Genomic DNA, 27696 nt, shown 5'->3' with positions numbered 1-27696 from the left:
GGCATGTTTAGTACTGGGTTGCTTCTCCTCTTCTTTCAACAACACTCTGTAAGCGTTTGGGACCTGAGACCATTTGCTGTATAGGAGCTTATAGGATTTTGTCGTATTTATCTTTTCATAATGTGGCAAATGTTTTCAATGGGTGACAGGTCTAGACTGTAGGCAGGCCAGTTTAGCACCCAGACTCTTTTACTATGGAGCCATGCTGTTGTAATAAGTGCAGAATGTGGTTTGGAGTTATCTTGCTGAAATAAGCAAGGCCTTCCCTGAAAAATAAGTTGTCTGGATGGCACATATATTTCTCCAAAACATGTATATACTGTTCACCATTACTGGTGCCTTTACATATTTGTTATTCACCCTTGCCATGTGCACTTATGCACCCCCAAATCATCACAGATTACTTTTGAACTGTGTTCTTATAACAAGACAGATGCTCCCTTTCTCAGAGAATGCAGCGTCCATGATTCCCAATCATTCCCAACCATTGTCTGTGAACAGACAAACTCTGTTCACAGACAATGGTTTTCGGAAGTGTTCCTGAGCCCATGCAGTGATGTCCACTACAGAATCTGGTTTTAATGGAGTGTCGTCTGAAGGCTATCCAATAATGGTTTTTAGCCCTGGATGCTTGTAAATCCCTCCTCATCTTTACTTCTGAAAGACTCATCCTCACTGGGATGCTCTTTTTATACCCAATTATATAACTGACTGGTTGCCAATTAACCTAATTAGACGTGAGATGTTTCACCAGGTTATTTTTTGTATTACAGAACTTTTCCAGGCTTTTGTTGCCTCTGTCCCTAGTTTTTCTAAACCTGCTGCTGGCATCAAATTCAAAGTGGGCATATTTTTTTTCAAGGAACAATAAAACATTTCAGTTTCAACATTTGATATATTATCATTGTACTATTTTCTATTGGATATATGTTTAAATGATTTGCACATCTTTGCATTCTGTTTTCTTTTTCATTTTACACTGTGTCCTAACTTTTTTGGAAAAGGGATTGTACATGTTTCATATAAATAAACCATGTGATAGGGAACATTTTAAACATCCTTATACAGTATTTCTCAAGTAATCTGCTCGTCCTCAAGATTATCTCTACTGATGAGACATTCTCAATGTGGTGTGGGTACACTTTGACAATCATGTTCTTCCAGTCCCTCTTAAAATGTAAGTGCAATGCTAAACATACTTTATCATGTCATCTAACACCAAACAGTTCTATACTGTGTGTTGACATTTAGTGTCTCTTAAATCAATAATATTCATGACAATTCACCAAATTTAAATCCAGTGGTTTGACTCTTAAAGATGCATTCCAGGTTCTTAAGCCCATCGAGTTTGTATTCAGTTGCAAATTCTTTGCACAATGTAATATATCATATTAAGTGGATGTATTGCACGGCTGAATGACTTAGTACACACACAATTGAGACCCGTTTTGGCTCTTGAACACCACTTAACAACCACTGGCTGAAATTATACCTCAAGTCTGGAGTGCTTCTAGAAAGGTCGTTTTTACCGTAGTTTTTACCATGAGCAAGGTATCTTCAGACGACCACAGTGTAAAGTGAGGGACTACTTTGTTGCAATTAAGCTACTGCATATACTGCTGCAACATGGATGCTCCCATTTTACATGTGCAGATGCTAGCATCAGTGTGGGTGCAGATAAGTGCAGCCTCTTGTCCCTCGCTCCGCAGTATTTCTGGCAACAGTGGTGATCATGATTTAAAAGGCTAGATCTTAATAAATCAATATCATATCACTGAGTCTCACTGGTTGTTCTGGAGACTTTCATCATCCTTTGTAGGACTTCACGCATGCAGAAATAATTCCTCTGTCTTACTACAGTATTGGGAAATGGAGAAATAACTGACCTGTTAAGCAAGATCAGTGGAGAATCTCCAGTGACAATATGATTTATAAGTCATTGGGAAACAAAAACAGTCAGACGAATGAGAACTCTGCAGTGGGGTCTTCAGAGGTGGTTCTTGACTTAATTCTACCTTTCTCACAAATTTCTTCTACATTCACACACTGGCAGAACCTTCTTACATTTTGGTCAGAGTACACTTCAACAATGCTGATGGCAGGACAAAGGTATTTCACTATGCATTGGCCATTCTTCTGGATTGGCCATTCTTTACACAGTTAGAGAAAAATTATGATTTTAATATACAAGAACAGTCAAACCTGACCACAATTCTCATTCTGCAGCCCAACAGTCAGACCTGACCATATTCTGCAGTCATAAGGTAGCCAACTTGGTGGGTTTATTCCTCAAATTTCTGTGGCGATAATATCCTCATAATGTAACACTGAGCTGTGGAAGTCCACATCAAGTTCTGGACGACTCTCCAGCTCCACTGTGAGCTCCTGCAGGATCCTCTCCAGGTCTTGGTTCTTCTTGTGCATCTGGACATAGTTCAGCTGAAGCTGTTTCTGGTACTTGATGACTCTGTCCTTCTCCCTGTTCCATGTCTGTCGCTCACGCTCAAAGCTATTTGTGAGCCTCTCCTGTGTATCCTTTTCATTCCTGAGCTCTTCTTTCAGCCTCTCTACCTCTCTCTGGAGAGAGTTAGTGCTCCCTCCAATCTGATTGGACCTCTCCGGGCCCCGGGTCTCCATTTTGGCCTTCTGCTGCTGTCTCTGTTCTTTTGCCATGGCCAGGTCCTTCTTCATTCCCTTAATGTCTGTCTCCAGGATGCCCACCTTTGCTCTTAGAAGATCAGCCTCATTCTTCTTGCGCTGGAGCTCATTTTGGCATACCTGTTGTAGAATTGATGTATTGTGACATTGTTAATTTTGAGTAAGAGATTGCAGTGATTAACCTTGTGGGCTTAATTCAAAATCAGTCATCAACATACACAGGCTCCTTTGTTATAAAGTCTTGGATTTCCAATTTTGTAAAATACATAAAGAGACAGCAGACAGCCTTGTCCTCTTGACAGTTAAGATCTCTCAGAGAAGTAGCCATTATTTACTATTTTCCACTTGAGAATGCTATAGATTATTTTCACCCACTGAATAGGAAACTCACGAAATGTAAACCATCCAAGCATTTATATATGAAGTATCCATTCATACTTTATTTAAAACCTGTTCAAAATGTACTATGAAATATGCTACGAATGTCATTTAGTTAAATTATATCTAAATTATATTACGTTTATTTATAAAATGTATATATTTATAAATATTTAATGCTTAATGGCGTCGCTAGACACCAATTGACTGTAATCAGTACATGTCATGCCAGTTCCTCTCCTCCTTCGGTGCCAGTGATTGGACCACTAGTCACCACCGATTAAATTCCCTTTCAGTAGGAAGGACTTGGGGTGGCTGAATGAAGGGCTAAAAACTAAAATGTAACATAACTAAAACAAGATAAGAAAGGAACAGTGTTACAAAGGAACAGGATCCAAAAAAATCACAGACAAGAAACACAGGGGGAGGAGGACCTTAAAGTGATAGTTCTATCTAGATTCATATTTGAAATAATGCTTACCCTGGCTTGTTCACGAAGGGCCATGGAGCCATTGATCATGACAAGCCACTATTCATGATAAGACGATAATTCGCGATTAGCCAATATCTGTCCCTGCCAGGAATTAGCATTATTAGCATTGTTTTCAGTTGCTACATGTACTTGTCTAACTCGGGAACCTCACTGCTGCTATCCCCACACTGCATTATCCATACATCCCACTTGTAACACACATTATACTTAATACGTATAGATTTTCTCTCACTCTGACACTGCTTTGCAAAGTCTGATAAGGAAGTTTTCAGTTGCTACATGGACACATCTACCTTGGGAACCTATCCCTGTATTTCATTTGCACATGCACCTTCAAAAATTATTCCAGAGCAATAAAAGCTTGAAGGCACATTGAAGGCAGAAACTAACAAAAAATCCAATTTGTTTGACTGCATACTGACAAAACAGCTGTCGGAATTTGGGGACTTCAGACTGCCAATATGAAAGCTATTTTCTGTAACCACCACACACCACCTCTGTTCCGCAATGATGTCATTGGTAGCAAGCTAATTTTAAGCGGTTGTTCCAGGTGGTCAATAAAGTCTAAACTTGAAAAAACATGGATTGGTACCGTTATGAACAAAACAGACAGGTAAAAATAGGAAAGATGAGTTCAGTTAAAAAATGGATTCATATAGGGAAATTGAAAACAATATTTTGAGGAATGTTACATTGACAGGTTCTCTGAGATGGAAAAAAAGAAACTCCCACTGTAGGTTTCCGCTTGCAATGCAGCTTTTGTAGCTCAGGATGCACAGATTGAATTAATGAATATGGACAATGCAAATCATGCTAATTCCAGGCTGGGACAGAGATGAATAATGTCTTGTTGTGAAAATGTACTCCATTGGTCTTCAACAACAACAAGGTAAGCGTTATTTTACCCAAATATGAATCTAGGTCAAACTATTTCTTTAAATAGGGACAATGATAAGGAACACAAGAGAAGGCAAAAACAGCACAAATGTGTCCGTGTTCCAATGATGGAGAGAGGGCAGTAACAACACACAGGTGTCCATGCTCCAATGATGGAGAGAGGGCAATACCAACACACAGGTGTCCATGCTCCAATGATGGAGAGAGGGCATTCGATTTCACTGGCATGGAGAAGAGTCTAACTGCAGACAGGCACTGTCAGCCAAGCACTGTGGGCTGGTGGGCGGGGCTTGGGCACTGTGGGCTGGTGGGCGGGGTTTGGGCACTGTGGGCTGTTGGGTGAGACTTGGGCTATGTGGGGCTTTTGAATGGGACTTAATATTGCTGTTGAATCAAATGTTGTTTGCTACTGATTTAATTAACTCTTTCACTGTTTTCAAGTCATTACTTTTATAAACAATATACAAAATATCATACATACCTTTTTAAAGCACAATTTTTTGTTTGTTAAATATCCATAAATTCTTCCTACATCTGCTTTAATAGTCTGTAGATTAATTAATTCCCACACTATGAATTTAGCTACATGTCTTAATCCAGTTGTCTGGTTTAATTTGTAAATAATTGTATATAGTTCATCTAACCTTTTTTTACAAAGCTAAATAAATTGAACTGCTGCAGCTCCATGAAACAGCATGGGCAAACGCATACCTGCAACCCAATAACTTGTTAGCTACACTACATAGGCTACTATCAATATAATTCCATCAGTATCAATATAATTATTTCCCCAACAACTGAAGTATCTTCGTATTCTTACTTACTCTATATTCTCTCACCTGCATTATTTTACATAATTCTCAAAGCTAATACTGTAATGCAGAGCTAGCTAACCAATACAGTAATGCAAAGCTAACTAACCAATGCTATAATGCGTCTGTAATATGTTAACTCAGTAGAGTCCACAGTGCCCTGGCTGACAGTGCCCTATGCAGCTAGATCGTGTTTGGCATGGCAGGCCTGCCGGACATCAAGGTGCAAAATATACTGCATTTTGCGATACTTTCAGAAGCAAAATACAGTGGATATAAAAAGTCTACACAGTCAGGTTTTTGTGATGTAAAAGAATGAGGCAAAGATAAATCATGTCAGAACTTTTTCCACATTTAATGTGACCTATAACGTGAACAATTCAATTGAAAAACAAACTGAAATCTTTGAGGGGGAAAAATAAGAATAACCTGGTTGCATTAGTGTGCACACCCTTAAACAATACTTTGATGAAGCACCTTTTTATTTTATTACAGCACTCAGTCTTTTTGGGTAGGAGTCTATTAGTATGGCACATCTTAACGAGGCAATATTTGCCCACTCTTCTTTGCAAAAGCGCTCCAAATCTGACATTTTGCGAGGACATCTCCTGTACACAGCCCTCTTCAGATCACCCCACAGATGTTCAATTGGATTCAGGCCTGCGCTCTGACTTGGCCATTCCAAAACATTAATCTTCCTCTGGTGAAGCCATGTTTTTGTGGATTTGGATGTGTGCTTTGGGTTGCTGTCGTGCTGAAAGGTGAACTTCCTCTTCATCTTCAGCTTTCTAACGGACGCTTGAAGGTTTTGTGCCAAAACTGCCTGGTATTTGGAACTGTTCATAATTCAATCCACCCTGACTAGGGCCTCGGTTTCAGCTGAAGAAAATCAGCCCCAAAGCATGATGCTGCCACCACCATGCTTCACTGTTGGTATGGTGTTCTTTGAGTGATGTGCAGTTTTGTTTTTGAGCCAAACATATCTTTTGTAATTATGGCCAAAAAGTTCAACCTTGGTTTTATCTGACCATAACACATTTTCCCACGTGCTTTTGGGGGACTTGATGTTTGTTTTTGCAAACTTCAGCCAGGCTTGGATGTTTTTCTTTGTAAGAAAAGGCTTCCGTCTTGCCTCCCTACCCCATAGCCCATTCATATGAAGAATATTTGAGATTGTTGTCACATGTAACACACAGCCAGTACTTGCCAGAAATTCCTGCAGTTCCTTTAATGTTGCTGTAGGCCTCTTGGAAGCCTCCCTGACCAGTTTTCTTCTCGTCTTTTCATCAATTTTGGAGTGACGTCCAGTTCTTGGTAATGTCTCTGTTGTGCCATATGATGATGACTGTCTTCACTGCGTTCCATGGTATATCTAATGCTTTGGACATTCTTTTGTACCCTTCTGCTGACTGATATCTTTCAACAATGAGATCCCTCTGATGCTTTGGAAGCTCTCTGCGGACCATGGCTTTTGCTCTGAGATGCAACTAAGAAAATGTCAGGAAAGTCCTATTAGAACAGTTGAAGTTTATTTGTGATTAATCAGAGTCACTTTAAATGATGGCAGGTGTGTAATGACTTCTATTTAACATGAGTTTGAATGTGACTGGTTAATTCTGAACGCAGCCACATCTCCAGTTACAAGAGGGTGTGCACACTTATGCAACCAGGTTATTGTAAGGTTTTCATTTTTCCCCCTTGAAGATTTTAGTTTGTTTTCAATTGAATTGTTCACATTATAGGTCACATTAAAAATGTGTGGACTCATGACCCCAAAATATTTTGGGGACTCATGACCCCAAAAAGTTTCTGACATGATTTATCTTTGTCTCATTCTTTTATATCACAAAAACCTGGCAATTTGACGGGGGTGTGTATACTTTTTATATCCACTGTATTTCAATATATTGTTCTTAAAAATCTGAAAGTTTTGTAATTTGTTTTGTAGTTTTGTAGACATTTGATTTGCATTTTTCAAAATGATCTGTCCATTTACCTTTATATTTGTAAAAAGATATTAAATTTCTTTCCCTAGCATTCCATCTGTACTGTTAGATCCTGTATTTTCCTCTGTTCTTTTTACTTCCCATATCCACTTTTTCAAATGTGTTAATGACATTTAAAATCTGCTAAGGATATGGTTTGATCATTTATGATTTCATTGTTGATTTCCTTGCAAGTTAAAATTATTCAAACTATTACTGTAACAGAAATAAGAACTATATAAAGCAAAAATGTAGCAAAAAATATAGCAATAATATACATGAGTGTAAACTTGCAGCAATTAAAAAAATCTAGGCAAAGCAGCCTATCTTCACATAATTTGTTGAGATTAAAGTTTACCCTCACATCGATTACATCACTGCCGAAGAACATAAGCTGTGTATGATGGCTATAGGAAATAATTAGTATAGTGCCAGTTTGAATTCAGACAATTCCACCGACTGTTTTGTCAGTGTACAGTTTAAAAAACGGTGTTTCAGAGTAGTTTTGAGAGTAGCTTGCAATGCAGCTTTGCAATATGGCTATGTATGGTTTCCATTCATGAATTTGTACAATGCTAATAACGCTAATTACTGATTTAGACAGAGCTGAATAATGGATTGTTTTAAAAAATTACTTTGTGTGCCTGAAGAACCTACTCTAGGTAAAGAGACTGTCACCGAAATAAGATTTTTGGCCAAACTATCCCTTTAATACAGATGTATTACCTCAACATCTACACTGCGAATGCGTATCTTGTCCTCCAGTACATCTTTCTTCTGCTCCAGTGCCTCCATTTTAGCCCTGGTCTCCTTCAGCAAGGCCTTGAGGCTCACAATGTCATTCAGCTTGTGAGTGACATCTGCCTGAGAGTCCCTGAGCTGTTGCTTTAGTAGGGAGATCTCTCCAATCTTTTGGCATACCTAGAAATGAATGGGAGGAGACAAAACATTGTTGAATTAGTGGCTGCTTTCATCAAAGAACTTAGATAAGCCCTTGCCTGCGCAAACACTTTACAATGGATTCAGTAACTACAACTAATTTTTGCTTGTGACTTGACCAGCAAATATGTACTTCGGGCCCTATCGAAAATAGGGCTGTGAGTCTGTGATGTTGAATATTAGGATTACAACTTTACTGGCCAGGATCATGACACGTGCTGATCACTCACCTCCCACTGGGCCTCCTCTAATGTAGGCTCTAGCTTGGTCTTCTCCGTCTCAAATGAATTCAATTTGACCTCTGTCAGCTCCTTCTCCTGAGTCATCCGAGCCAGCTCGTCCTGGAGCCTCTGCTTGTCTTGCTGTAGCTGGCTGACCTGTAGTTGTAAGGCCTGGTGGTTCTTCACGGCCCTCTGCGAGACCTGCCTGAGCTTGGTGGAGCACCTCTGCTTCAGGCCCTCCATCTCCTCAACACAATAGCGCTGTCTGTCTTCAAACAGATTGCATGTGTCCACTTCTTTTTCCTCAAAGCTCACCTGCAGCTCCTGCAGCTCTGATTCTCTCTCCAGCAGCCTCTGCTCCAGCAGCTCAATGAGGGACTCGTCTGGGGAGATGGGCGAGCGGTTGCAGCCCCCCATCTCCTCCAACAGGGGGCTAGACGGCTGAGGTGAGGAGAGGGAGACGGTGTCCCTGTTGGCCTTCCCTGCATCACCATTACTCAGAGCCACGGCCCTGACGCTGGCACTAATGCCGTTCCCATTGGTCCTTGTAGACAGGAGGGGATGAGTCATGCAATGGGCTGAGACTCCTGCATTTTGAGTCAATGGGCCGGTGGATGCAACTATGCTCTCGCTGGTGCTGTGACTAGGCAGGCTGGACATTGAGTCCTGCCCGGAGTCTGAGAAGGTGCTTGAAAAGTTATCCTGCCCGGGCCCCTGCGAGTCTCTGTTCATCTCCGGGGGACAAAGGAGGTGGGCGGGATCGTTACGAGCCTCTGCAGAAGAGGTGCTCTTGGGGACGACTGGTTTGAAAGCCGTGGGCCGGATCAAAGCCTTCTCGGTATTCTATAGGCAGAGGGAGGAGATCAATTTAATTTGTTTTCCGGGAACATATCAAAGTGTTGTTTTGAACTTGCTTTTTACAGAGGTAATCAGCAGAGATGATAGTTTTAAAAACGTAATGCTGCCAATTAATAATTTGCCATTCAGTGCTGAAGAGAAAGTACTATTATAACTGGCCAGAATTTGGAGATTGTACATGTAAAAATGAAATGTAAGAATTGTACAGGATACATGAAATGGACATAAATGATATACTATGAGATGAGCTTGAACTTATTGCGTACTCATGTCCCATCTGTCTGGAAATACCACCAGTTATATACTCCTCCTCCTCCTGTCTGAGTTGAGATGAATAGCCCTACTCTCTAACATGAATAATGTACAGTGCTGTTAAAGTGTGAGAGGTACGCTTGTGGACTCAGCATTCCTGTCCACTGACTTCATGCCTGGGCCATAAAGGTATTTTCAGAGTGTAGTTTTTGCATAAGAACCTCAGTGATGACCTCTTACAAATGTATTCTGGGATTTTAATGACTAAAATACACAATACTGTAAAACCTATGATGCTTTCATTAGCATAAAATCACAAGGTTATTTAGGTTTATTTTACACCATTATAGTTTTTTTTTATAATTAAAATAGTTTTTTTGAAAATATGTTTACAGTTAAACTGATCATCTCTTGGACAGTCAGTCCTTGCCCAGCCAATATAAGTGTGGTGCCTTGCAGTTATGAAAATCCAAAATCAAACAAAGCTTGATTCATCGACCGACTTAATTTGGTTGTTTGCTACACGCTGTACTTGTCTGGTCTTGTAAGAAATTGTGCTTGAAGTTGTCCTACTGGTTTTTATTCATACAACGTAGAAAAGCAAGAAGAAAGCTCACCTTCTTCAGTTTCCCAGACATGGGCAAAAGATTGGGTGTCACTCTAATACCTGCTTCCATATTATTAGAATTTCCTACATGGTCCTCTCCCCAGGGTTGAGTCACCTGCGGCTGGTGGTTCACCTTTATGTAAAAGAAGTCCTCACTCTTGCCTGCTCGAGAGATGACCTTCGCTGTTTGGTTGGAGGACCCCTGTGCAAAGCTGCATTTTAGTAATCCCTCCAGACTCCGTCCTGTTTTCTGCTTACGGCCTGCTTTCTTTAGTTTGTACTCTGTGGCCTGACAGTGCTTGTTGTGGAGACTGTGACCCGAGATGAGGCTGCTGACGCTTCCCATGGTCTCTAGGCAGAAAAGGTGTCGTGGCAGTGTTGCCGGATGCTGATGAAAAGACACTGGGAGTGGGAGGTCGACTCATGACCCCAGAAAGATATGGTCTGTGTTTCCATCTGAAGGGAAGAAAAGAAACATGTTTTATACATGTACAATTTTGAGGATGTAAATTTGCCTTAATTTTGTGTAACAACCAACATGTACACTAGAGCTGGAGGATCGAGTAAAAATAATACAAATTCTATTTTCTTTAGGTGGTTTTAAAGGGGGAACCTTTGATCGTTGAGCCCTAATGATGACGTAAATCAGTTTGTTAAAGGTTGAATTTATTTATCCATTATTTTAGTTAAGATTCTAGGCAGTATTATAGGCAACATTATAAAAATGTCAGTGTTTCCCATCATCATTTCAGCCCTACTGTACTGTAGACATTATCACCCTCTCACCATTTCAGCCCTACTGTACTGTAGACATTATCCCCCTCTCACCATCCCAGCCCTACTGTACTGTAGACATTATCCCCCTCTCACCATTTCAGCCCTACTGTACTGTATACATTATCCCCCTCTCACCATTTCACCCCTACTGTACTGTAGACATTATCCCCCTCTCACCATCCCAGCCCTACTGTACCGTAGACATTATCCCCCTCTCACCATCCCAGCCCTACTGTACTGTAGACATTATCCCCCTCTCACAATCCCAGCCCTACTGTACTGTAGACATTATCCCCCTCTCACCATTTCACCCCTACTGTACTGTAGACATTATCCCCCTCTCACCATCCCAGCCCTACTGTACTGTAGACATTATCCCCCTCTCACCATCCCAGCCCTACTGTACCGTAGACATTATCCCCCTCTCACCATCCCAGCCCTACTGTACTGTAGACATTATCCCCCTCTCACAATCCCAGCCCTACTGTACTGTAGACATTATCCCCCTCTCACCATTTCACCCCTACTGTACTGTAGACATTATCCCCCTCTCACCATCCCAGCCCTACTGTACTGTAGACATTATCCCCCTCTCACCATCCCAGCCCTACTGTACCGTAGACATTATCCCCCTCTCACCATCCCAGCCCTACTGTACTGTAGACATTATCCCCCTCTCACCATCCCAGCCCTACTGTACCGTAGACATTATCCCCCTCTCACCATCCCAGCCCTACTGTACTGTAGACATTATCCCCCTCTCACCATCCCAGCCCTACTGTACTGTAGACATTATCCCCCTCTCATCATCCCAGCCCTACTGTACTGTAGACATTATCGCCCTCTCACCATCCCAGCCCTACTGTACTGTAGACATTATCGCCCTCTCACCATCTCAGCCCTACTGTAGTGTTGACATTATTCCCTTCTCACCATCCCAGCCCTGCCCTGGTAGATGCAAGGTCCCAGATGTTACTAACCATCTGTAACACTCTAGGGAACAGACCGTGTGCCCTTTCAGTTCTCACTACTTCCTAAGTAGCTAAGTGAATGCTATTGCATTTGGCCTCCCCTGCCACCTGGTGTCCTTGTTTTAAGCATTATGTCCACAGGAACAAAAGCATTGTGCAACAAGCCAACTAAAACAGTCACATTTAGTAGTACATAGCTGACAGCTAATCTGATGCAAATCATTCTATCCACGGCGATGCTGGCCTGAAAGACACTTTGGTTACTAATGTGCTTTTTGTTTATAACACGATGTAAATGCAGTAAAAATATGTAACGACTAAGCAGTGTTTGTCTCTGGTGAAGATGAAAATACAAAACATGCACCAAGTAATTAAGCCTTTGCTTATCTTTTCTTAGACAGTTCAATAATTATAGCTATGTGTGCCAGGACTTAAATCACAAAACAGAATACAGCCACTTGCCCACTATCCAACACAGGATGTAATATATATATATATATATATATATATATATATATATATATATATATATATATATATATATATATATATATATATATATAAATTAGCTGAAGGAGAAAAATAAATCTGAATAAATCTATGTTTATACTGTTTGGCATGGTTCATTGCTATTGTCCTCAGTCTATTATTACAATTGAATAATGTCATTGTTTTGGTTGTTACCATTTTAACATTGCAAATACCACATGTAAACAATCTTGGACATCATCTTTTTCCCCTCCCCCACACACAGTCTGGTCATTTTTTCTCTCACAGTCCCTCTTATTAAATTGTAAAAATTCAACACCAGAATTAATCACAACACTATAAATGTTCACATTGACTTACTGCCACGACAAAGCATCAATCTAGTAGTTTAGCAGCAATCCCTCCAGTCCTGGAAATACCACGAAGCTGTGTGTGCATGTCAGCCTTGTGTCCCTGAATGAACCAGTCATGCAGTGAAAACATCACTACTATCACAAACCAAAAGGGTACCGTTCTGAGAGCGTGGGTCTTTATTTTCTCTATTCAGTCAGCCCGGCTTTGCATAACTGACATGTAAATTCAGCTAGGCGGGAGATGGGACCATGGAAGCCCCCTAAGGGAAGGGGTGTACAATGTGTTCCTTTTACGGCACACGCCGCTAAAGTGATTAACTCCTTTTCCTCACAATGGATCCTTCACGCCCCCAAACCCCCTCTGCCCCCTTTCTTTCCATCGACTGTGTTATAACCATCCCTCCCCTCCCTGTTCACACTGCCCCGCACCCACTCGAACAAACACCTCTCTGGCTGGAGAGAAGGAACCCCCTCGCCTTTCTTTGTCCGCTGAAGTGTGCCCGTCTTTGTGTGAACTCTTGTCTGGCAGTTGATCCATTCCTGCTAGACAGCAAACACCATCTTTCAGAGTTAAATAAGTAGCTAAATGTTAGAATAAGGGTCGGTGGTGCAGGTGTACTTATTCACTGCTAAGGACTTTGACTGGCCGTCATTACTCATGGTTGCCAAGCCCCTGTAATTTACCAAGAGTTCCTGGAATCTTAGGTGCATTACAAAATTATTGTCACTTTGGCATTGTATTCATGAGGAACTTTTATAAAATGACATAAAAGAGAATGAATGGATAGTATTCATTTTTATATAATATCGAGGTCGATATTGTACATGAAGGGCCAGCAGGGGCAGTTCTTTCAAGATCAGTGAGCAGTTCTTTCATCCATTTTGAATCATCATCCAATACAAAACAGCATGTTTTATACATTGCACCCCCCCCCCCCCCCACCATTTTTGGGTGCTGAAAGTGTTTGGACAATTCGCTACACTGCTGTTTCATAGAGTATGTCTTATTGAAGAGATGTCAATGTCTACTTTTGATTCTAAAATGATGATTTGCCAGTGTCTGACAACATAAAGACCATAGAAATATCAGTCAAGCTGGCAATCATGAGGCAGAAAACATAGGAATACTGCAATCAGAAACATAACCTAAAATTGGGCATGCCAAAATGAACTGTTTGGTACGACACAGAGAAGAAAGAATGTACTGGTTATCTCAGAAAGGGCAAAGAATCAAGTAGACCAATGAAGACCTGTACAGTTATAAAGGCTGTTTTTTTGTTGATCATCGGAATAATCTATTTAATTGTTAAAAGATTGAACATCATTGATATAAAGTATCATCACCATTGTTTAAGGCCCTCAGTAACTGCACATGAATTTGGGGCTTTCTGGGGGTGTAATCTTTCTGGGTGATTCAGTGTGTGTTCAGTTGGGGGGAGGATGGTTGGTGCAATGAGCGACCCCCAGTTGATCTGCATGACACAAAAGCCTGCCACGCACTGGACCAGCTGACACCCGGCACCCATCCATGGTAATGAACACAGAAAAGTCTGAGCCTTTTGGGTAAAGCCCTGGCGTACAGGCCTTATGGAAAAGTGACACCCGTTGACATGCGTGGCCAATCCATCACGTCACAGGCGATAGCAGGCCCATAAAAGAACATGATTTACACTTGCCACACAATGTTGCTGCTCTGCTCTACTGTATCTCGTCCACAGAGCCAGGTGGCAGATCATTTACACTGGCTTCCACAAAGTGTGCAGTACCTAGCAACATCTAGCAAAATCTACAGTAGTTTGTCTTTGTACACATTTTTTATTGTTGTCTGTATTTATGTTATCACCAAAGGAGTAATAATACATCACTTTTTTTGTTGTTGTTGCAATACATTGAATAAATAGAGTTTGCATTGTTTGTCCTGTGTTACATGGTTGAATTCAAAACCCAATTCACTTCACGCATTTCTATTGAAAACTGATGAATGTCTGGTTAGAGTGATATGAAATGGCACGATACAACTAATTATTCTTACAATAGCTTTTAAGTTGGGAATGGCATATTTTTGTAATTAGTAGAGTTGTAATTTATGGAAAAACCTCAGTCTGTGGTCTAGTGAGATCCAACAGTCTAATCAGCTGGGTCCAGTGCTCTTCTGCTGTTTAGGCACTGCTCTTTCAGAAAACACACTTTCCCAACTGTTTTATTTCTTTTTCTGAAGCATAAAATGCCTGTAAAAGTTTTATTTACACCCAATAAAAAAAACGCCAGACAGCATACTGTATAGAGAGAAGTGTGTGTGTGTGCGTATTTGGCGTGGGCGTGACAGCAAAAGCATTTCCAGTGGGTGATGAGGTGAATAATTGCAAAAGAAGTCTCCATCCATCTCTCCCTATGTAGCCTGCCAAGGACCCCCTTCACATCACTGGACATGGTCTCTTATTCATTGTGTGGCCGCATTGAAAGCATGAGTAATCTCGTTTCAAATTAGACTGTACTGAAAATGATGTGGGAGGAACAGACAAGCATCTATCTGTCACTATCCCCATTAGTTCCCTCACCTTCAATCCGTCCAGGCCATGAATGCCCTGCGTTATTTCTCCTCCTTAGAGCTCACAATGGGAGCTAATTGGATAATCTACTCCGTGCATTAGTCAGGAGGCTCTGTGAATGATCCTTGAGCACTGAAGAGTAAACTGCACACCCTCATCCCTACTGTCACCAAGGGAAGAGGGAGTTTCTGTCTATTTCTCTGTGTGTGTGAGTGAGTGAGTTTGCAGTCAAAATGTCAGCTACAGTATATGTTTGAATTTAGTTTTCACATTTATTTGCCGATGGGTGTTTTTGTAGGCTACCTTGAATGTCGGGCAATCAATACTTTGAAGGTTGGAGGAAACAGGCTTTGTGTGGATGGGGGCAAGGTTAAATGAGTGGCTGGAGTGTAGTGAACATATATTCAGTGAGATATAATCAGCCAAGGCAGTTTTAATGGCCTATCTCTGACATTCATGGCCAATCTCAGACATTAGAATGCTTGCCTCAAATTAGACATTAGGCTGACAAACAATCAACTATTACTTTAAAAAGGAGATGTATATTCTATTTATTGCATTTCTGGGTTGCATGATATTTCCATTAAACAAAGCATTTACATAAGCCTGGCAGCTGGGCTCCATGCAAGGAGAAACATGTCTTTAACTGAATGCAAAGGATACTCTTTTTAATGACCAGGCGGAACAAATGATGTTTGTGAGTGCTTAATGCTTCATGCTTAATGAGGATTCTTTTCCCCTTTACTGAGCCATGCTATCCACATTATACATCGATTACTGTTCTCTGATGGCTGTACACTTAAAGTTCCTGATCTTTGAAGTGCCTGGAATCTTTCCAAAAAACATTTTATAGAGTTGTGTATGTTGTCCATTAGATGTAACAGATCAGCAGGTTCCCCGTTCACATGAAATATTTACTTTAGCTTTTATCCACATCGGACCCCACCCACCAAAACAAATTTAATGACGGCAAAATATACGGCAGCATTTATTTTATTTGCATCTTAACCATGGTCTTTGGCCAATTTGATCCGTACTATTGTTTTAGATTGGTTTACAAGAAACAACATAAGTTATCTTGGAAAGGAAATGTGAGTAAAATATCTGCAATCCTATATTATCCTCCTTTAGTAATGTATGGGACCATACACCAAAAGCTTGCAACTCCCCCCAAAAAAGTAGAAGCCCATTTCAAGGAAAGTGTCTCTGGAGATGGAGTGGAGAGAGAAAGATATATCTCCAATTTTTCAGCCCAGATGTAGTCTTTCCTGGTCAGATATTATCACAAAAGCCAATGCCCGGCTTACAAAAGGTTCAAAACATTTAAAACATGAATTTCTTAAAATATTGTTTCGTCCACATTCTTTTAATTTCTTTGTGACAACATACATGTAAGTACTTTTGAAGTAGTAGTTTATTTGACCCTGACAGTGATCACAGTCAACAGAGCTAACTAATATATCAATAAAGCCAACTACAGAGTGAATAATCAACACAATAATGTATTAATATAACTCTTGAACCCTTGTTACCTGAAAGGAGGGAATGAACGATGACACGTATTCCATCTGAATAGGAAATTCAATCACGCCTCAGTCATGGCCAAGGTTGAGAAGCTCCACCATCAAGGCGGTCATGGCTTGACCCAAACCACATTGATTTATGTCTGCTCTTGATGGTCTTTACCCTTATTGTGTTGTACCCTCAGTCCCTCCTTCAGGGAACAAGGTCCATCGTCACACCCCAGGTCAGAAAGGCAGTTCACTTTGTGGTGGCTTACGAACCTACTTACAGAATTAGAAACCAGGATTACATCGACCATTAACAAAGTCCACCGTTGAGAGACTTTAAGTGTGAATCAGATCCACTGAGTAAAATGTGTATAGAAGGGTCTGCGGCCCCTAGTGTGAGTTTGTCCGCGTCTAGTGGAGCGCTATGGTCTCTGACAGCTGACCACTCCCAAATGGCTGAGGGCTAGAGCCTCCACTTTAAAGAGCTGGAGTTCCCTAGGAAAGTAGTTCTGCACCTGGGTTGCAATACCCTGTGAAGTATTGTATGTTGCACTGCTTCACGTCAGGAGGTAACAGAGGGAATGCGTCCCCACTTGCCTGTTGTCAAAACTCAGTAGGACATGCTGATTCAACAGTGTCGGACCGAAGTACCCAATTTTGGAATTACGTGCCTTGCGCTGTGGATCAGTGGCTCATTTGTTGTGACAACTGTTCAAAGAAAGTGTGATCCATCCACAGGATTAGTGTCTCTTTTTTGTTTTGAGTGTAGCACGAAACCCCAAGAACATTGTTTACCGTTGCAACCTGGCCTCATTGGAATTTTTTAACTATTATATGTAAATCAATGGCATACGATTTTGTGTGATTAGTTACGTTACGTTAGGTTACATTACAAAGCGCAACCAAAAATTTTAAAGCATTACAAATTGGCTAAAACGTAACATATGTTTTACTAAAGCTATTAAAATGTATTGTATGTTACGAACGCTATTCAAACCTTATTTTATGAATGCTACGAAAACATACGACATGTTATGAATGGTACTAAAACATATGACATGTTATGAATGGTACTAAAACATATCATATTTTACGAATGTACACAAAACATCCAAGTCGTGTCTCAAGTCAGTCATGTTCAGCTCTGCAGATGGGCTTCGTACCCACTGCTCCATACAGGGACAACACATTTCAGTGGAGTTATGGCCTTACCAAGGTAACTACAATATGTAATAAATGCATTTTAACATTGCAGTTAACGTTAGGTGTCACAGCCCTGGGGTTAAACTTTGGGTTAAGGTTAGGTATCACAGCACTGGGGTTACGGTTAGGGTTAAGGTTTGGTTTATGGTTAGATGAAAAAAATCACTTGTAACATATAGCAGCAACCAATACGTGCCACCCCTAACAAGATGTCCCTTTTTGGAGCAGTGCGAAGCGCACCCATCTGTGGAGCTGAAGGACACGCCAATCACAATTGTTTTTCTGGATTATAACTTTAATGTTACTTAATGTAATATACCTTACTTATTTCAAAGAGACCAGGTTGCCCAATGAGTCCTTCACTGAGGGAACATTTTGTTATCATTTCAGGCTGATTGTAATGTGTGGTCTACCCTCACTGTGGAGAAGGGGTTCTTTTTCATTTGCTCACATGTTTGCAAAATAATTTGGGAACCGAATGAAGGCTTGAACAATGAAACAGCTGCATCTGCTTGACCAAGAGACACATTGAGTTCAGGGAGGGGAACATGGTTAGATTACACCCCTGTTCCATTCCTCATACTTTTCAGAGTCAACAAATTTCCTGCCAAATTGTCAATAATGCATGACAGAATATTTGATACGGTTGAAGCATATTGATCATGTTTTAAGGGCATGCTTCTCTTGGAGCTTGTCAACTGAAAGCAAAACATTTGGTTGGAAGGGGAAATTGTACCTAGCACCCCTGTTGGCCTTATGCGGTCCAAGTTTAGAGCTCATTTCAATTTGGATGAAAATTGTGATAACTACTGTTTAGCGTAATGAAGTGCAGAGGATCAGTATGTGATTTCATCACTTAGAATGTGAGGCTTCCAGGTCAACTCAAAACGTATTGTTTGACTGAGTTTTATTTTTAGGTTGTACATGCATGAAGGTGTGACTACATAAATCAATACATGGACTTGCTCCTACTTACCTAACTGAAATGATCCAGCCATATACACCTACACGTAACCTACGATCGCAAGATGCAGGCCTTTTCTCATACTACTGTGAAATGATTTGCCAATTAAGGTTAGAAATGCAAACTCAGTGCAAAGTTTCAAGTGTCTAATAAAGACTCATCTCTACAACATGGATTATGATTAAGTGTAGTCTGGCCCAGGGGTGTGAAGGTGACCAGAAAGGCTTGATACTGTCCACCCTGCTGATGTAAAAAGGGCTTCATAAATAAATGTGATTGCTTGATTGATAGTGTGTTGTACAAAGTGACCCTTGAAAAAGCACACATCAGACCTTTAGCTATTGCAACTCAATAAGTAGTATTCTTCTACTTGTATCTAGTTGTATCTCTTATATTGTACCTTGCTGTGCTGACTCAAAAGGTAATCAAGGACCTAATTTCATGTTGTGGCCTCTAATGACTCCAATGTTTTTATTGTAATCTATAACCATCACACTCATTTTGCACAAGCTGAATTTGAAGTTCTATGTGAACCTATCTACAGTACTTCCAGGAATACAAAGCCTTTTCTCATATTCACATGCCTACAGAGCTTCACATGATGAAACCAGGAATTATAGGTCTATATGATAGAGCATTGTCCATGCTGGATATAATGTCATACGTTGTTAGATATGGTAATACACTGTCTTCAACTTAATACACTGGCTTGAACTGTAAACAGAACAAGTCCTGAAATCTGAGCCAGCCAGAAATGACACACACACACATATACATACACACACACACACACACACACACACACACACACACACACACACACACACACACACACACACACACACACACACACACACACACACACACACACACACACACACACACACACACACACACACACACACACACACAGTAGCTGTGTCTTAGCAGGACTAATGTGACATGTCTAGGACTGCCAGTGAGGGTCATTTCTATCTCTTCTAATTTGGCCAGGCTGCCATTAGGCTAAAATTTAACTTCCAGGTTGTGATTTTAAGCCATATTCTGAAGGTTAGAACTTGTGGGCAACTTTAAAATAAGTCTTTGATTGTGCAGCTGACATTAAGGAAATACGTTTATGTACTAGAGATCAATGTATACATCTTATTTGGGGATGAGGAATCAATGATGTTTCCTCATTCATTGTGCTAAAACTATATCAGTAGCAGTACTACATTTGCATAGTTGAACGCAGCCTCACATGTTGTATTTGGGTATCTAGGTCAGTTATTTTGAGAGCTTCTTTAACAGGTCATGACAGTTTTAATGGTTATTCAGAATAGACTGCAGATGGAGTAAAGAAAAGACAGTTTTGTGCTGCTCTCCAAAGCTCTCCATGTTTCTCTACACCCAGACGTGTTTATGTATCCCGTCTCGTTCCCTGCAGTGAGCTGCACTACATTGGCTGGCTGAACATGTTTGTTCAGGTGCACTGGTTATCCAATGTGTCATCTTGTCACCCAGCCTAAAACCTGGCTGCAGGTTTCAACACCTAATGTACATAAATGTTGCAAGATTTACAGGTTTTGACAGTTCACGCTTGTTAAAACCTGGCCTCACAGCATTTAGTAGCATTCTAGCGTTTCCAAAACACACCATTTACTATTCCCATATCACCTACACTTACTGATAAATTCCTTAAGAATTGACAGTTGGAGCTAAAAAAAAAAACGTATGTTCTATCTGCATAAGATGTCCCTGGAACAAGGGCCTGGTTTTGATGTTGCTCTAGGATTCCCACAAGCTGATCTATAGTGATACATGTGTCAAAATGCAACACCATCTATGGAAAATCCAAAAATAAAATAAATAAATGCATGTGTTCAATTTGCAATAACTGGAATCTAAATTAAAATGGTTTTGAGACCTTTAAGTGTTAACGTACAAACTACAGAGTCAGAGTCTGTGGCTTAACCTATTTACCACCCCACCCATCATCCCTTTTAATTCACCAGTGCTCCTAATGGTTATACCAAACCACTTAGACCAGGCCATGCTATGCTAAGCCTAGCTAAATTAACTGGTAAAAACTGGAACCCCATCATTGCAATGGAGGCAAGATAGGATCACTAGGATATTGCAAAGACCAGGATGTCCCTCCAAGATTGATGTGAAGGGATTGAGAAAACTCATCAAGGAAGCTGCCAAGAGGCCAACAGCAACTGGAAAGAAGGAATTTGGCACTCTAGTATGCATATTACAACTAATGTGTGTGTATTCTCCTCAAGTCCGAATTATGTGGCATGTTTGCAATACAGCAAGAAGAACAGCCAACCCTCTGTACATTTTGCAAAGCAGATACATTCAATCTCCCAAAACCAAGTGGTAAAATGTTTTATAGTCTTATGAGGACAATGTGTAACTATTTGGTCTAAATTCCAAAAGACACCTTTGCCGCAAAAGTCATCTTCCAAAGAAAACAGTACCTATTGTCAAGCATCCTCCACAGCGGGGACCTCTGGTCAGGATAGATTAAAAAATAATTACTCCAAAAATCAAGACATTTTGGACCAAGCCATGCAGAACCTCTGCTAAAATGTAGAATGAGTTGTACCTTTCAACATGAAAATTATGCAATACACACAGACAAATCAAACAAGCAACCACAGCTTATCAAAGCTTGAGTGTTTCATGTGTCGTTAGTGCAAATGCCGAATTCAGTTTATTTGGGAATTGCCGAATTCAGTTTATTTCAATTCATATGAGTTCATATGAGATCAACGTACATGTACTGAACATATATTTTTTAACTTAAGCATAGTTTCTTTTTCAAAGGATGTTTAGTGAAGCCTTTCTGAGATCGAAGTGGCTGAATTATTATATTTCTTGCGGATCAGTCATAAAAGTCAATGGTGTATCATGTCATTATTTGCATAATTTCACCCCCCCACACATTTTTTTCCCCTAATGCATCATTCTACACTCAATCACACAAGCTCACAAACAAACAGATAAGTGCAACACCATCCAAGTAGTGCACTGTCCCTTGCTTCATATCCGGCAGATGTGAGGATTCACACTCCAGGGAAACCATAAACAACCAGTATGTGGGTGGTGTACCAGTCTCCAGTGAGACTGTAACAATGTGTACAGTTGGGAATCCAGTGCATTTATCTGACTTTAACTCAACAACCTCCCGGGACCTGGAAAGCAGCACATGTTCTTGGTCTACTCATTGTGCTATTTGTTCAGCACAGATCCTGTTTCTGGGTACATAACTCAGACGTATATTGTGGCCAGATGCACGACTGTGCCTGTCTTAGGTTATCCCGATATCACAGTTGGGATTGGGGGATGTAATTTATGTCACAAGTGTTTCTCCAGCTGCCTGTAGCACAAGGTGGTTTTATCATGAGTTCCAATAAAAAGATGCTCCACCCACATGCCACAGTGTCCGAAAGTCCCCCCAGAGCACGAGCCATGAAAACTTTGGCCTGCAACAAAATATGTTGCTCATTCAGAGGTACTTATACAATAAAACATTCCCGAGACCACCAGTAGTATCACTATGGGAGTCCTCCATTATTTATATTCACATATACAGACATACACACATGTACACACAGTGTTGGGGAGTAACGGATTTCAAGTAATCCGGGACATGTACATGATTACAAAAAACAGTAACTGTAATCCCTTACACTACCAACTAAAATATTGGATTACCGACGCTTATGGAAAGAAATATGATAACTTTTGGATTACTTTAATTAAATAAGAATAGGTGTGTGAAATAATTGACACGTTGCATGTTTGATTTTTTTTTATGTAATGTTTGAAAAACATGGTTATTTGAACCAAAATAACAATTGCGCGCCTCAGTTTTGTGTGTGATCATCATAAGCGCAAAAATTGGGCACACTACCTTATTAGTGATTGATGAAGCTGTTTAATTTTCTACGATTTTGGTTGTTTGGATGGCTGGTAATAACAGAGTAGGCCTATATCTACGATGATATTAGCCGACCAATATAATATTTGATTTATCTATCAACTTGACGCGTTTTTCTCAGAACAATAATAAGCGAGAGGCCTACCTCGTGTTATATGTTTTTCAAGTTTATAAGGTTTATTTGTCAAATGCACTGAACAACACAGCCAGGGAGTTGCACTGAACAACTCAGATAGGAATTGTTTTGAAGATTAGGCAACTATTTGTTAGATAACAGTAACATGGCGCTGTCTTCAAGATAAAATATGATATGGAATATTTGAGGAGAAAAGGTGTTGGGAAGCACTCTGCCAAAGGGTGATGATTTGCATTTGACGCAGCCACCACAACTCCTTCCATACGGGTAGGCCATGTGATCCTGCTTGCTTTGCATCGCAGAACATTGTGTTTATTTATCACTGCTGCTGCTGACTACACTGAATTTAAGCTAAGTGCAGGTGTATAATCACTGTTTATTTCTTTCATTTGCAGGCCCTTATCGCAGGTTACGTTCTCGTGGTTAAAATGTATTTGTGTGTGGGTGTTCATGATTGCCAACGTGCATTCGCGTGCCTGGGGCTTTTGTAATGTTTTGACAACCTTGGTGGTTGTGGAGCAAGACACCAGATTACTCCAGATAGCGGAAAGCTATGGATATCTTGATTCTTATATACAACAAATATATACTGCAAAATGTGTTCAAATGGTTATAGGCTATTAAATTTTTTTTTCTTCTTTTGCCTCTTAATATGAAATAATTTAAAGTAATAGGGTTATGTAACTGAGTTTGAGTAACCTACTCAACCATGTGCACACATATACACTTATTTATACACACACATTTTATTGTAGTAATCATTTAGTTCCATCCCTCTACATTCCAAAGGGGCAACCATATTTCCCAGTAGACTAAATTTTTTACATTACCAGCAGCAATATATTTCTCGGTTTTACTATGATTCTTTACAATGTATTTGAATCTGTCGAGGCCCAAAGTGTCCACCAAATAACAAATTATTTGGTTAATATAAAACTGCCTAGAACATACTGTAGGCAATAGTTCAAAAAATTATGTTGCAAAGAATGTGGACATTTATGGGCCTATTCCCAACATACAGCATTTCAGTGATGGATATTTTGGCCAGGGCAATCATTTCGTCATCAAAACCTGAGTATATTGCCTCTGATTTTTTTTGCCGTGACGAATCTCAACATACGACAGGGCAAAAATAATAATAAAATGACCCTGCTGCCACAGCAAGTCTTCATCAATTTTAAAATCAAATTCTTGCTGCAAGTGTCTACATTTTGCATAAAAGAAATCAAAGGTGTCAATGTGTTTTCATAGATAAACAGGAAATGCAAACTTTGTTAAAATAACTCAAACACAAGAACTCTGCCAAAAACCTGCAGCTCCTGTCTTTTTCAGGGATTTAAAGGTGAAATTCATCCCACTTTTCTAGAGAGCTGAATTTCTTGGCCAAATGTACAAAAACAAGCATCTTTAAAGGCACCAACTACCAGGTGCAACTGGCCACCTATAGTATCACTGGACAACACATTTTTTATAGTATCACTGGACAACACAACTTCCTGAAATAGTTTTGGTGATTATGATAGTTTCCATCAAAGTGAACACACATATAATTTCAGATTGACTGTATCACGCAATCATTTTGAGAAACATGAATTTAAGTTTCATTGACTATAACATGTTTCATTGACTATAACATGTTTCATTGACTATAACATGTTTAATCGCATAATGTTTCTGACACAATGCATAAGTTAAAAAGTGGCTAAAAGTGTTTTGTGCCAGATTTTTGTCTGTACTCAGTTTCAGGTCCATCTCATTGCAGTGTCCGACAATGGTCAGCCAGCATTGATGGATTCCTGTTTCCCTGATACCGTTTTTCCATTGTGGCAATGTCCTGGTGAAACTCTTCACCATGTAGTTGTAGTTGCCAAGAGAATTCTCAACCACACCCTTGAATGTTTTCCAAGGAATTTTCTCTGGCCCCAATAACAGATCTTCAAACCGCTTGTCAGCTGATGACGTATCTGATCTGTAGTCCGACGAAAATGCCTTCTTTAATCTTGGCATTAGTTATTCTTGGAAACATCTTTCTGAAATAATGAAAACCTTCACCTTCATTATTCATCGCTTTCACAAAATCTTTCATCAGTCCCAGTTTCATGCAAAGAGGAGGCACAAATATCTTTGTCAGGTCAACAAGTGGTTCATGGGCCACATTTTCTGTCCTGGAACCAAATTCTTATGGAGTGGCCAGTTCATTTTAATGGTATGTGACTCTTTAGCACAACTGTCCCATTTCCAAATGTAACAACAGTACTTGATATATCCGAGCAGCATTCCAGGAATCAGAGCCACTATTTTAAGATCTCCACAGATGATCCAGTTGCACGTGATGTACTGGATGTGCTTCAACAACATTTCCATGTTTTCATATGTTTCTTCCTGTGTGCAGCATAGCCAACGGGTATTGAACGGTGGACATTGCCATTGTATAACCAGATAGCCTTGAGACTTAACACTGATGAATCAATAGACGCCAGTCTTTTGGGTCATACTCACAACCCAAAGATATGAACAACCCATCAATGTAAGTACAGAAAACAAGGTTTTCCACCTGTGCAAAAAAGTTTGTAATATCCCTGACCAGGTCGTTTAATTCTGACTGAGTTATTATATGAGATTCACTAGACATGCATGTTCAAAATCTGAAAGATGACAATATGACATGAAATTGCAAAAATAGAAGATTTCAATAGAATGGCCTGTGATAGGCTAATTTTCTTGATCAGCAGTCAAAAATCTATAAGATACACCCAAAGGTGTCCAAGAAGAAATATCTTTGTTGACCAGTGTATTAGGTCACTGCAGTAAGTGTGTCCAAATGTTTGACTGGTACAGTACATTAAATGCACTATAACAGGGACAACTGGCCTGACAGAAAGCTTGGCTGAGTATCATGAGCCATTTGTGGCAAACAAAATAATCAACATTCAGCCTCATTTACTGGATTTGTTAAATATTGCTGATTTCATTTAATAATAAAATAATTTGTATCTGTATTTCATTATAGAGAAAAGCATATATGAGGTAGTTATACACAAGACACGGAAATGCATTATTATTATATGATTGCACAGCAATTCACATGAGATGATTTGTGTTGGTGTTGATTTAGCTCAAAAGGCCATTAATTATTGTTGTTTTAGTATGCGTTGACTGAGTAATCTATTTATTCGAATGTTGCAACTGCCACCATTTGACAGTTGCAACTGTCACTAAAACTGACTAAACTGACAGCATACCTACATAACCTGTCCGCATGCTCCAATTTTCAATACGTGTATTGGCCTAGTTGAGTTCATTTAGGTTAGATGAGAGAAAATACCAAGTATGAAGCTGTGGGTCCCTGGGCAGGGAACATCAGAAGGGGAGGAACCTAAAATGAGACTAAAATACATGACTTAAATAAGACTAAAATGTCATGAGCATTTGTAGATTAAAAGTAGACTAAGAACGCAAATACTACAGTAAGAACGCAAAAAACAATTTTGCTCAAATGTGATAACAGCTAAACTTGTGTTTAATACCTACTGTGATTAAATCCTCCTTTTGGCTCTTTAAAGTTCATAGTAAATTTGCTGATTTTATTTCTCAGGGCATAACCGTTGGAAGTGAGGGTGATGGGGAAGCTGCAGCCCCCGTTCGCCTCAGCACTCTGACAAGATTCTAAAAGTCACATTTATCTTTGGAATTTCCACTATTCAGAATACTTATGTGTTTACTTTGAAACTCACGCTGCCAGTGGGTGTGCACTTTGCTCACAAAACAACGTTTTTGGATAATTGGCTTTTGTAGGTGTTAATGGTTATATGGGTGTGTTCTGTCTCATTATTTGTGCAGGCCAAAACTAGCAGTCAATGTGTTATCTTTAATAATTCAAAGTTTTGCGTTTGCCTTTCGACACAGTCATTGGTGTCTGTCAACATGAAGACCAATGTGGCGTCAATAAAATGTAAGGAAGCCGTTATGATTTTGAAAAAAATAAATAAGAAAACAGAAATTGTATCAGAAACACAGCCAAAATCCTAAGGTAGGCATCATTAGAAAATCATCAAAAAGAGGTAAAGCACTGGTTTGTGTCATGTCGGTGACATGGATTGCAGAATTTAAGTGGAATGACTGTTATCTTCGTGCTACGGCAAGTGTAATAAAAAAAAAAAGTGAAATAAAAGAACAGAATCCAGAATAACAATAATGCTGTATAACGTCGTAGTTTCAACAACAACTTCAGCAGCAGGTAACATTTAGAGACAGCAGTAGAAAACTGAAACCTCAGCCAGGACCAAGCACATGAACTACAGAGAGCTGTTCATTAAGTTGTTTCCATCGTTAAGAAAAATCTTCTGCATACAGTTGTTACCTACCTGGGTTATTGAGTGGTGTGCAGTCTTTCCTGGTCTGACCGTTCATGTGGAGGGTAGCTAGAGCTGTTGTTGCAGGACCGCAGGCGCAGTATCTCCTTTACTGTTTATGTATCTTTGTTCTTTGAGCCCATTTTCATCTCCTCATACTGTGTTCACTACATCCCATCTGCCTTGAAGTATGCACTTGTCACCCTCCCACAGAAACACAGAATGTACTCTTTTGCTCAGCCCCTCTTTCTCCCTCTCCTCTACCTTGTTCTTTCCCTATTTAACTCCCTCCCACATTCTCTCTACTGCTCTTTCTCGCCTTGTTTCCCGTCCTCTCAGTCTTTCCATCATTCTGTATCT

At 40.0% G+C, this 27696-nt stretch overlaps 1 protein-coding gene across 3 annotated transcripts; it reads right to left on the bottom strand.

Moving 5' to 3' along the window:
- Positions 1–934: 934 nt before the first annotated feature.
- On the bottom strand, positions 935–27696 carry lzts1 (leucine zipper, putative tumor suppressor 1). 3 transcript variants are annotated; one of them, XM_010876889.3, is made up of 5 exons: positions 27349–27696; positions 10111–10556; positions 8393–9226; positions 7950–8144; positions 935–2778 (listed from the first exon to the last, which is right to left on the bottom strand). In XM_010876889.3, the coding sequence occupies exons 2-5, from the start codon at positions 10444–10446 to the stop codon at positions 2290–2292; spliced, it is 1854 nt and encodes a 617-aa protein (XP_010875191.2). In that variant the 5' UTR covers positions 10447–10556; positions 27349–27696; the 3' UTR covers positions 935–2289. The 3 variants fall into 3 exon arrangements, with proteins under 3 accessions (XP_010875191.2, XP_019907803.2, XP_010875192.2); XM_020052244.2 differs by having other exon boundaries at positions 10234–10556; XM_010876890.3 differs by lacking the exon at positions 27349–27696 and adding an exon at positions 12698–12907.

Source organism: Esox lucius, chromosome 13, assembly GCF_011004845.1.
Source record: "Esox lucius isolate fEsoLuc1 chromosome 13, fEsoLuc1.pri, whole genome shotgun sequence".
Classification (NCBI taxonomy): domain Eukaryota; kingdom Metazoa; phylum Chordata; class Actinopteri; order Esociformes; family Esocidae; genus Esox; species Esox lucius.
The sequence above is the reverse complement of the archived record's forward strand: the minus strand, read 5'-3'. Positions and strand labels throughout refer to the sequence as shown.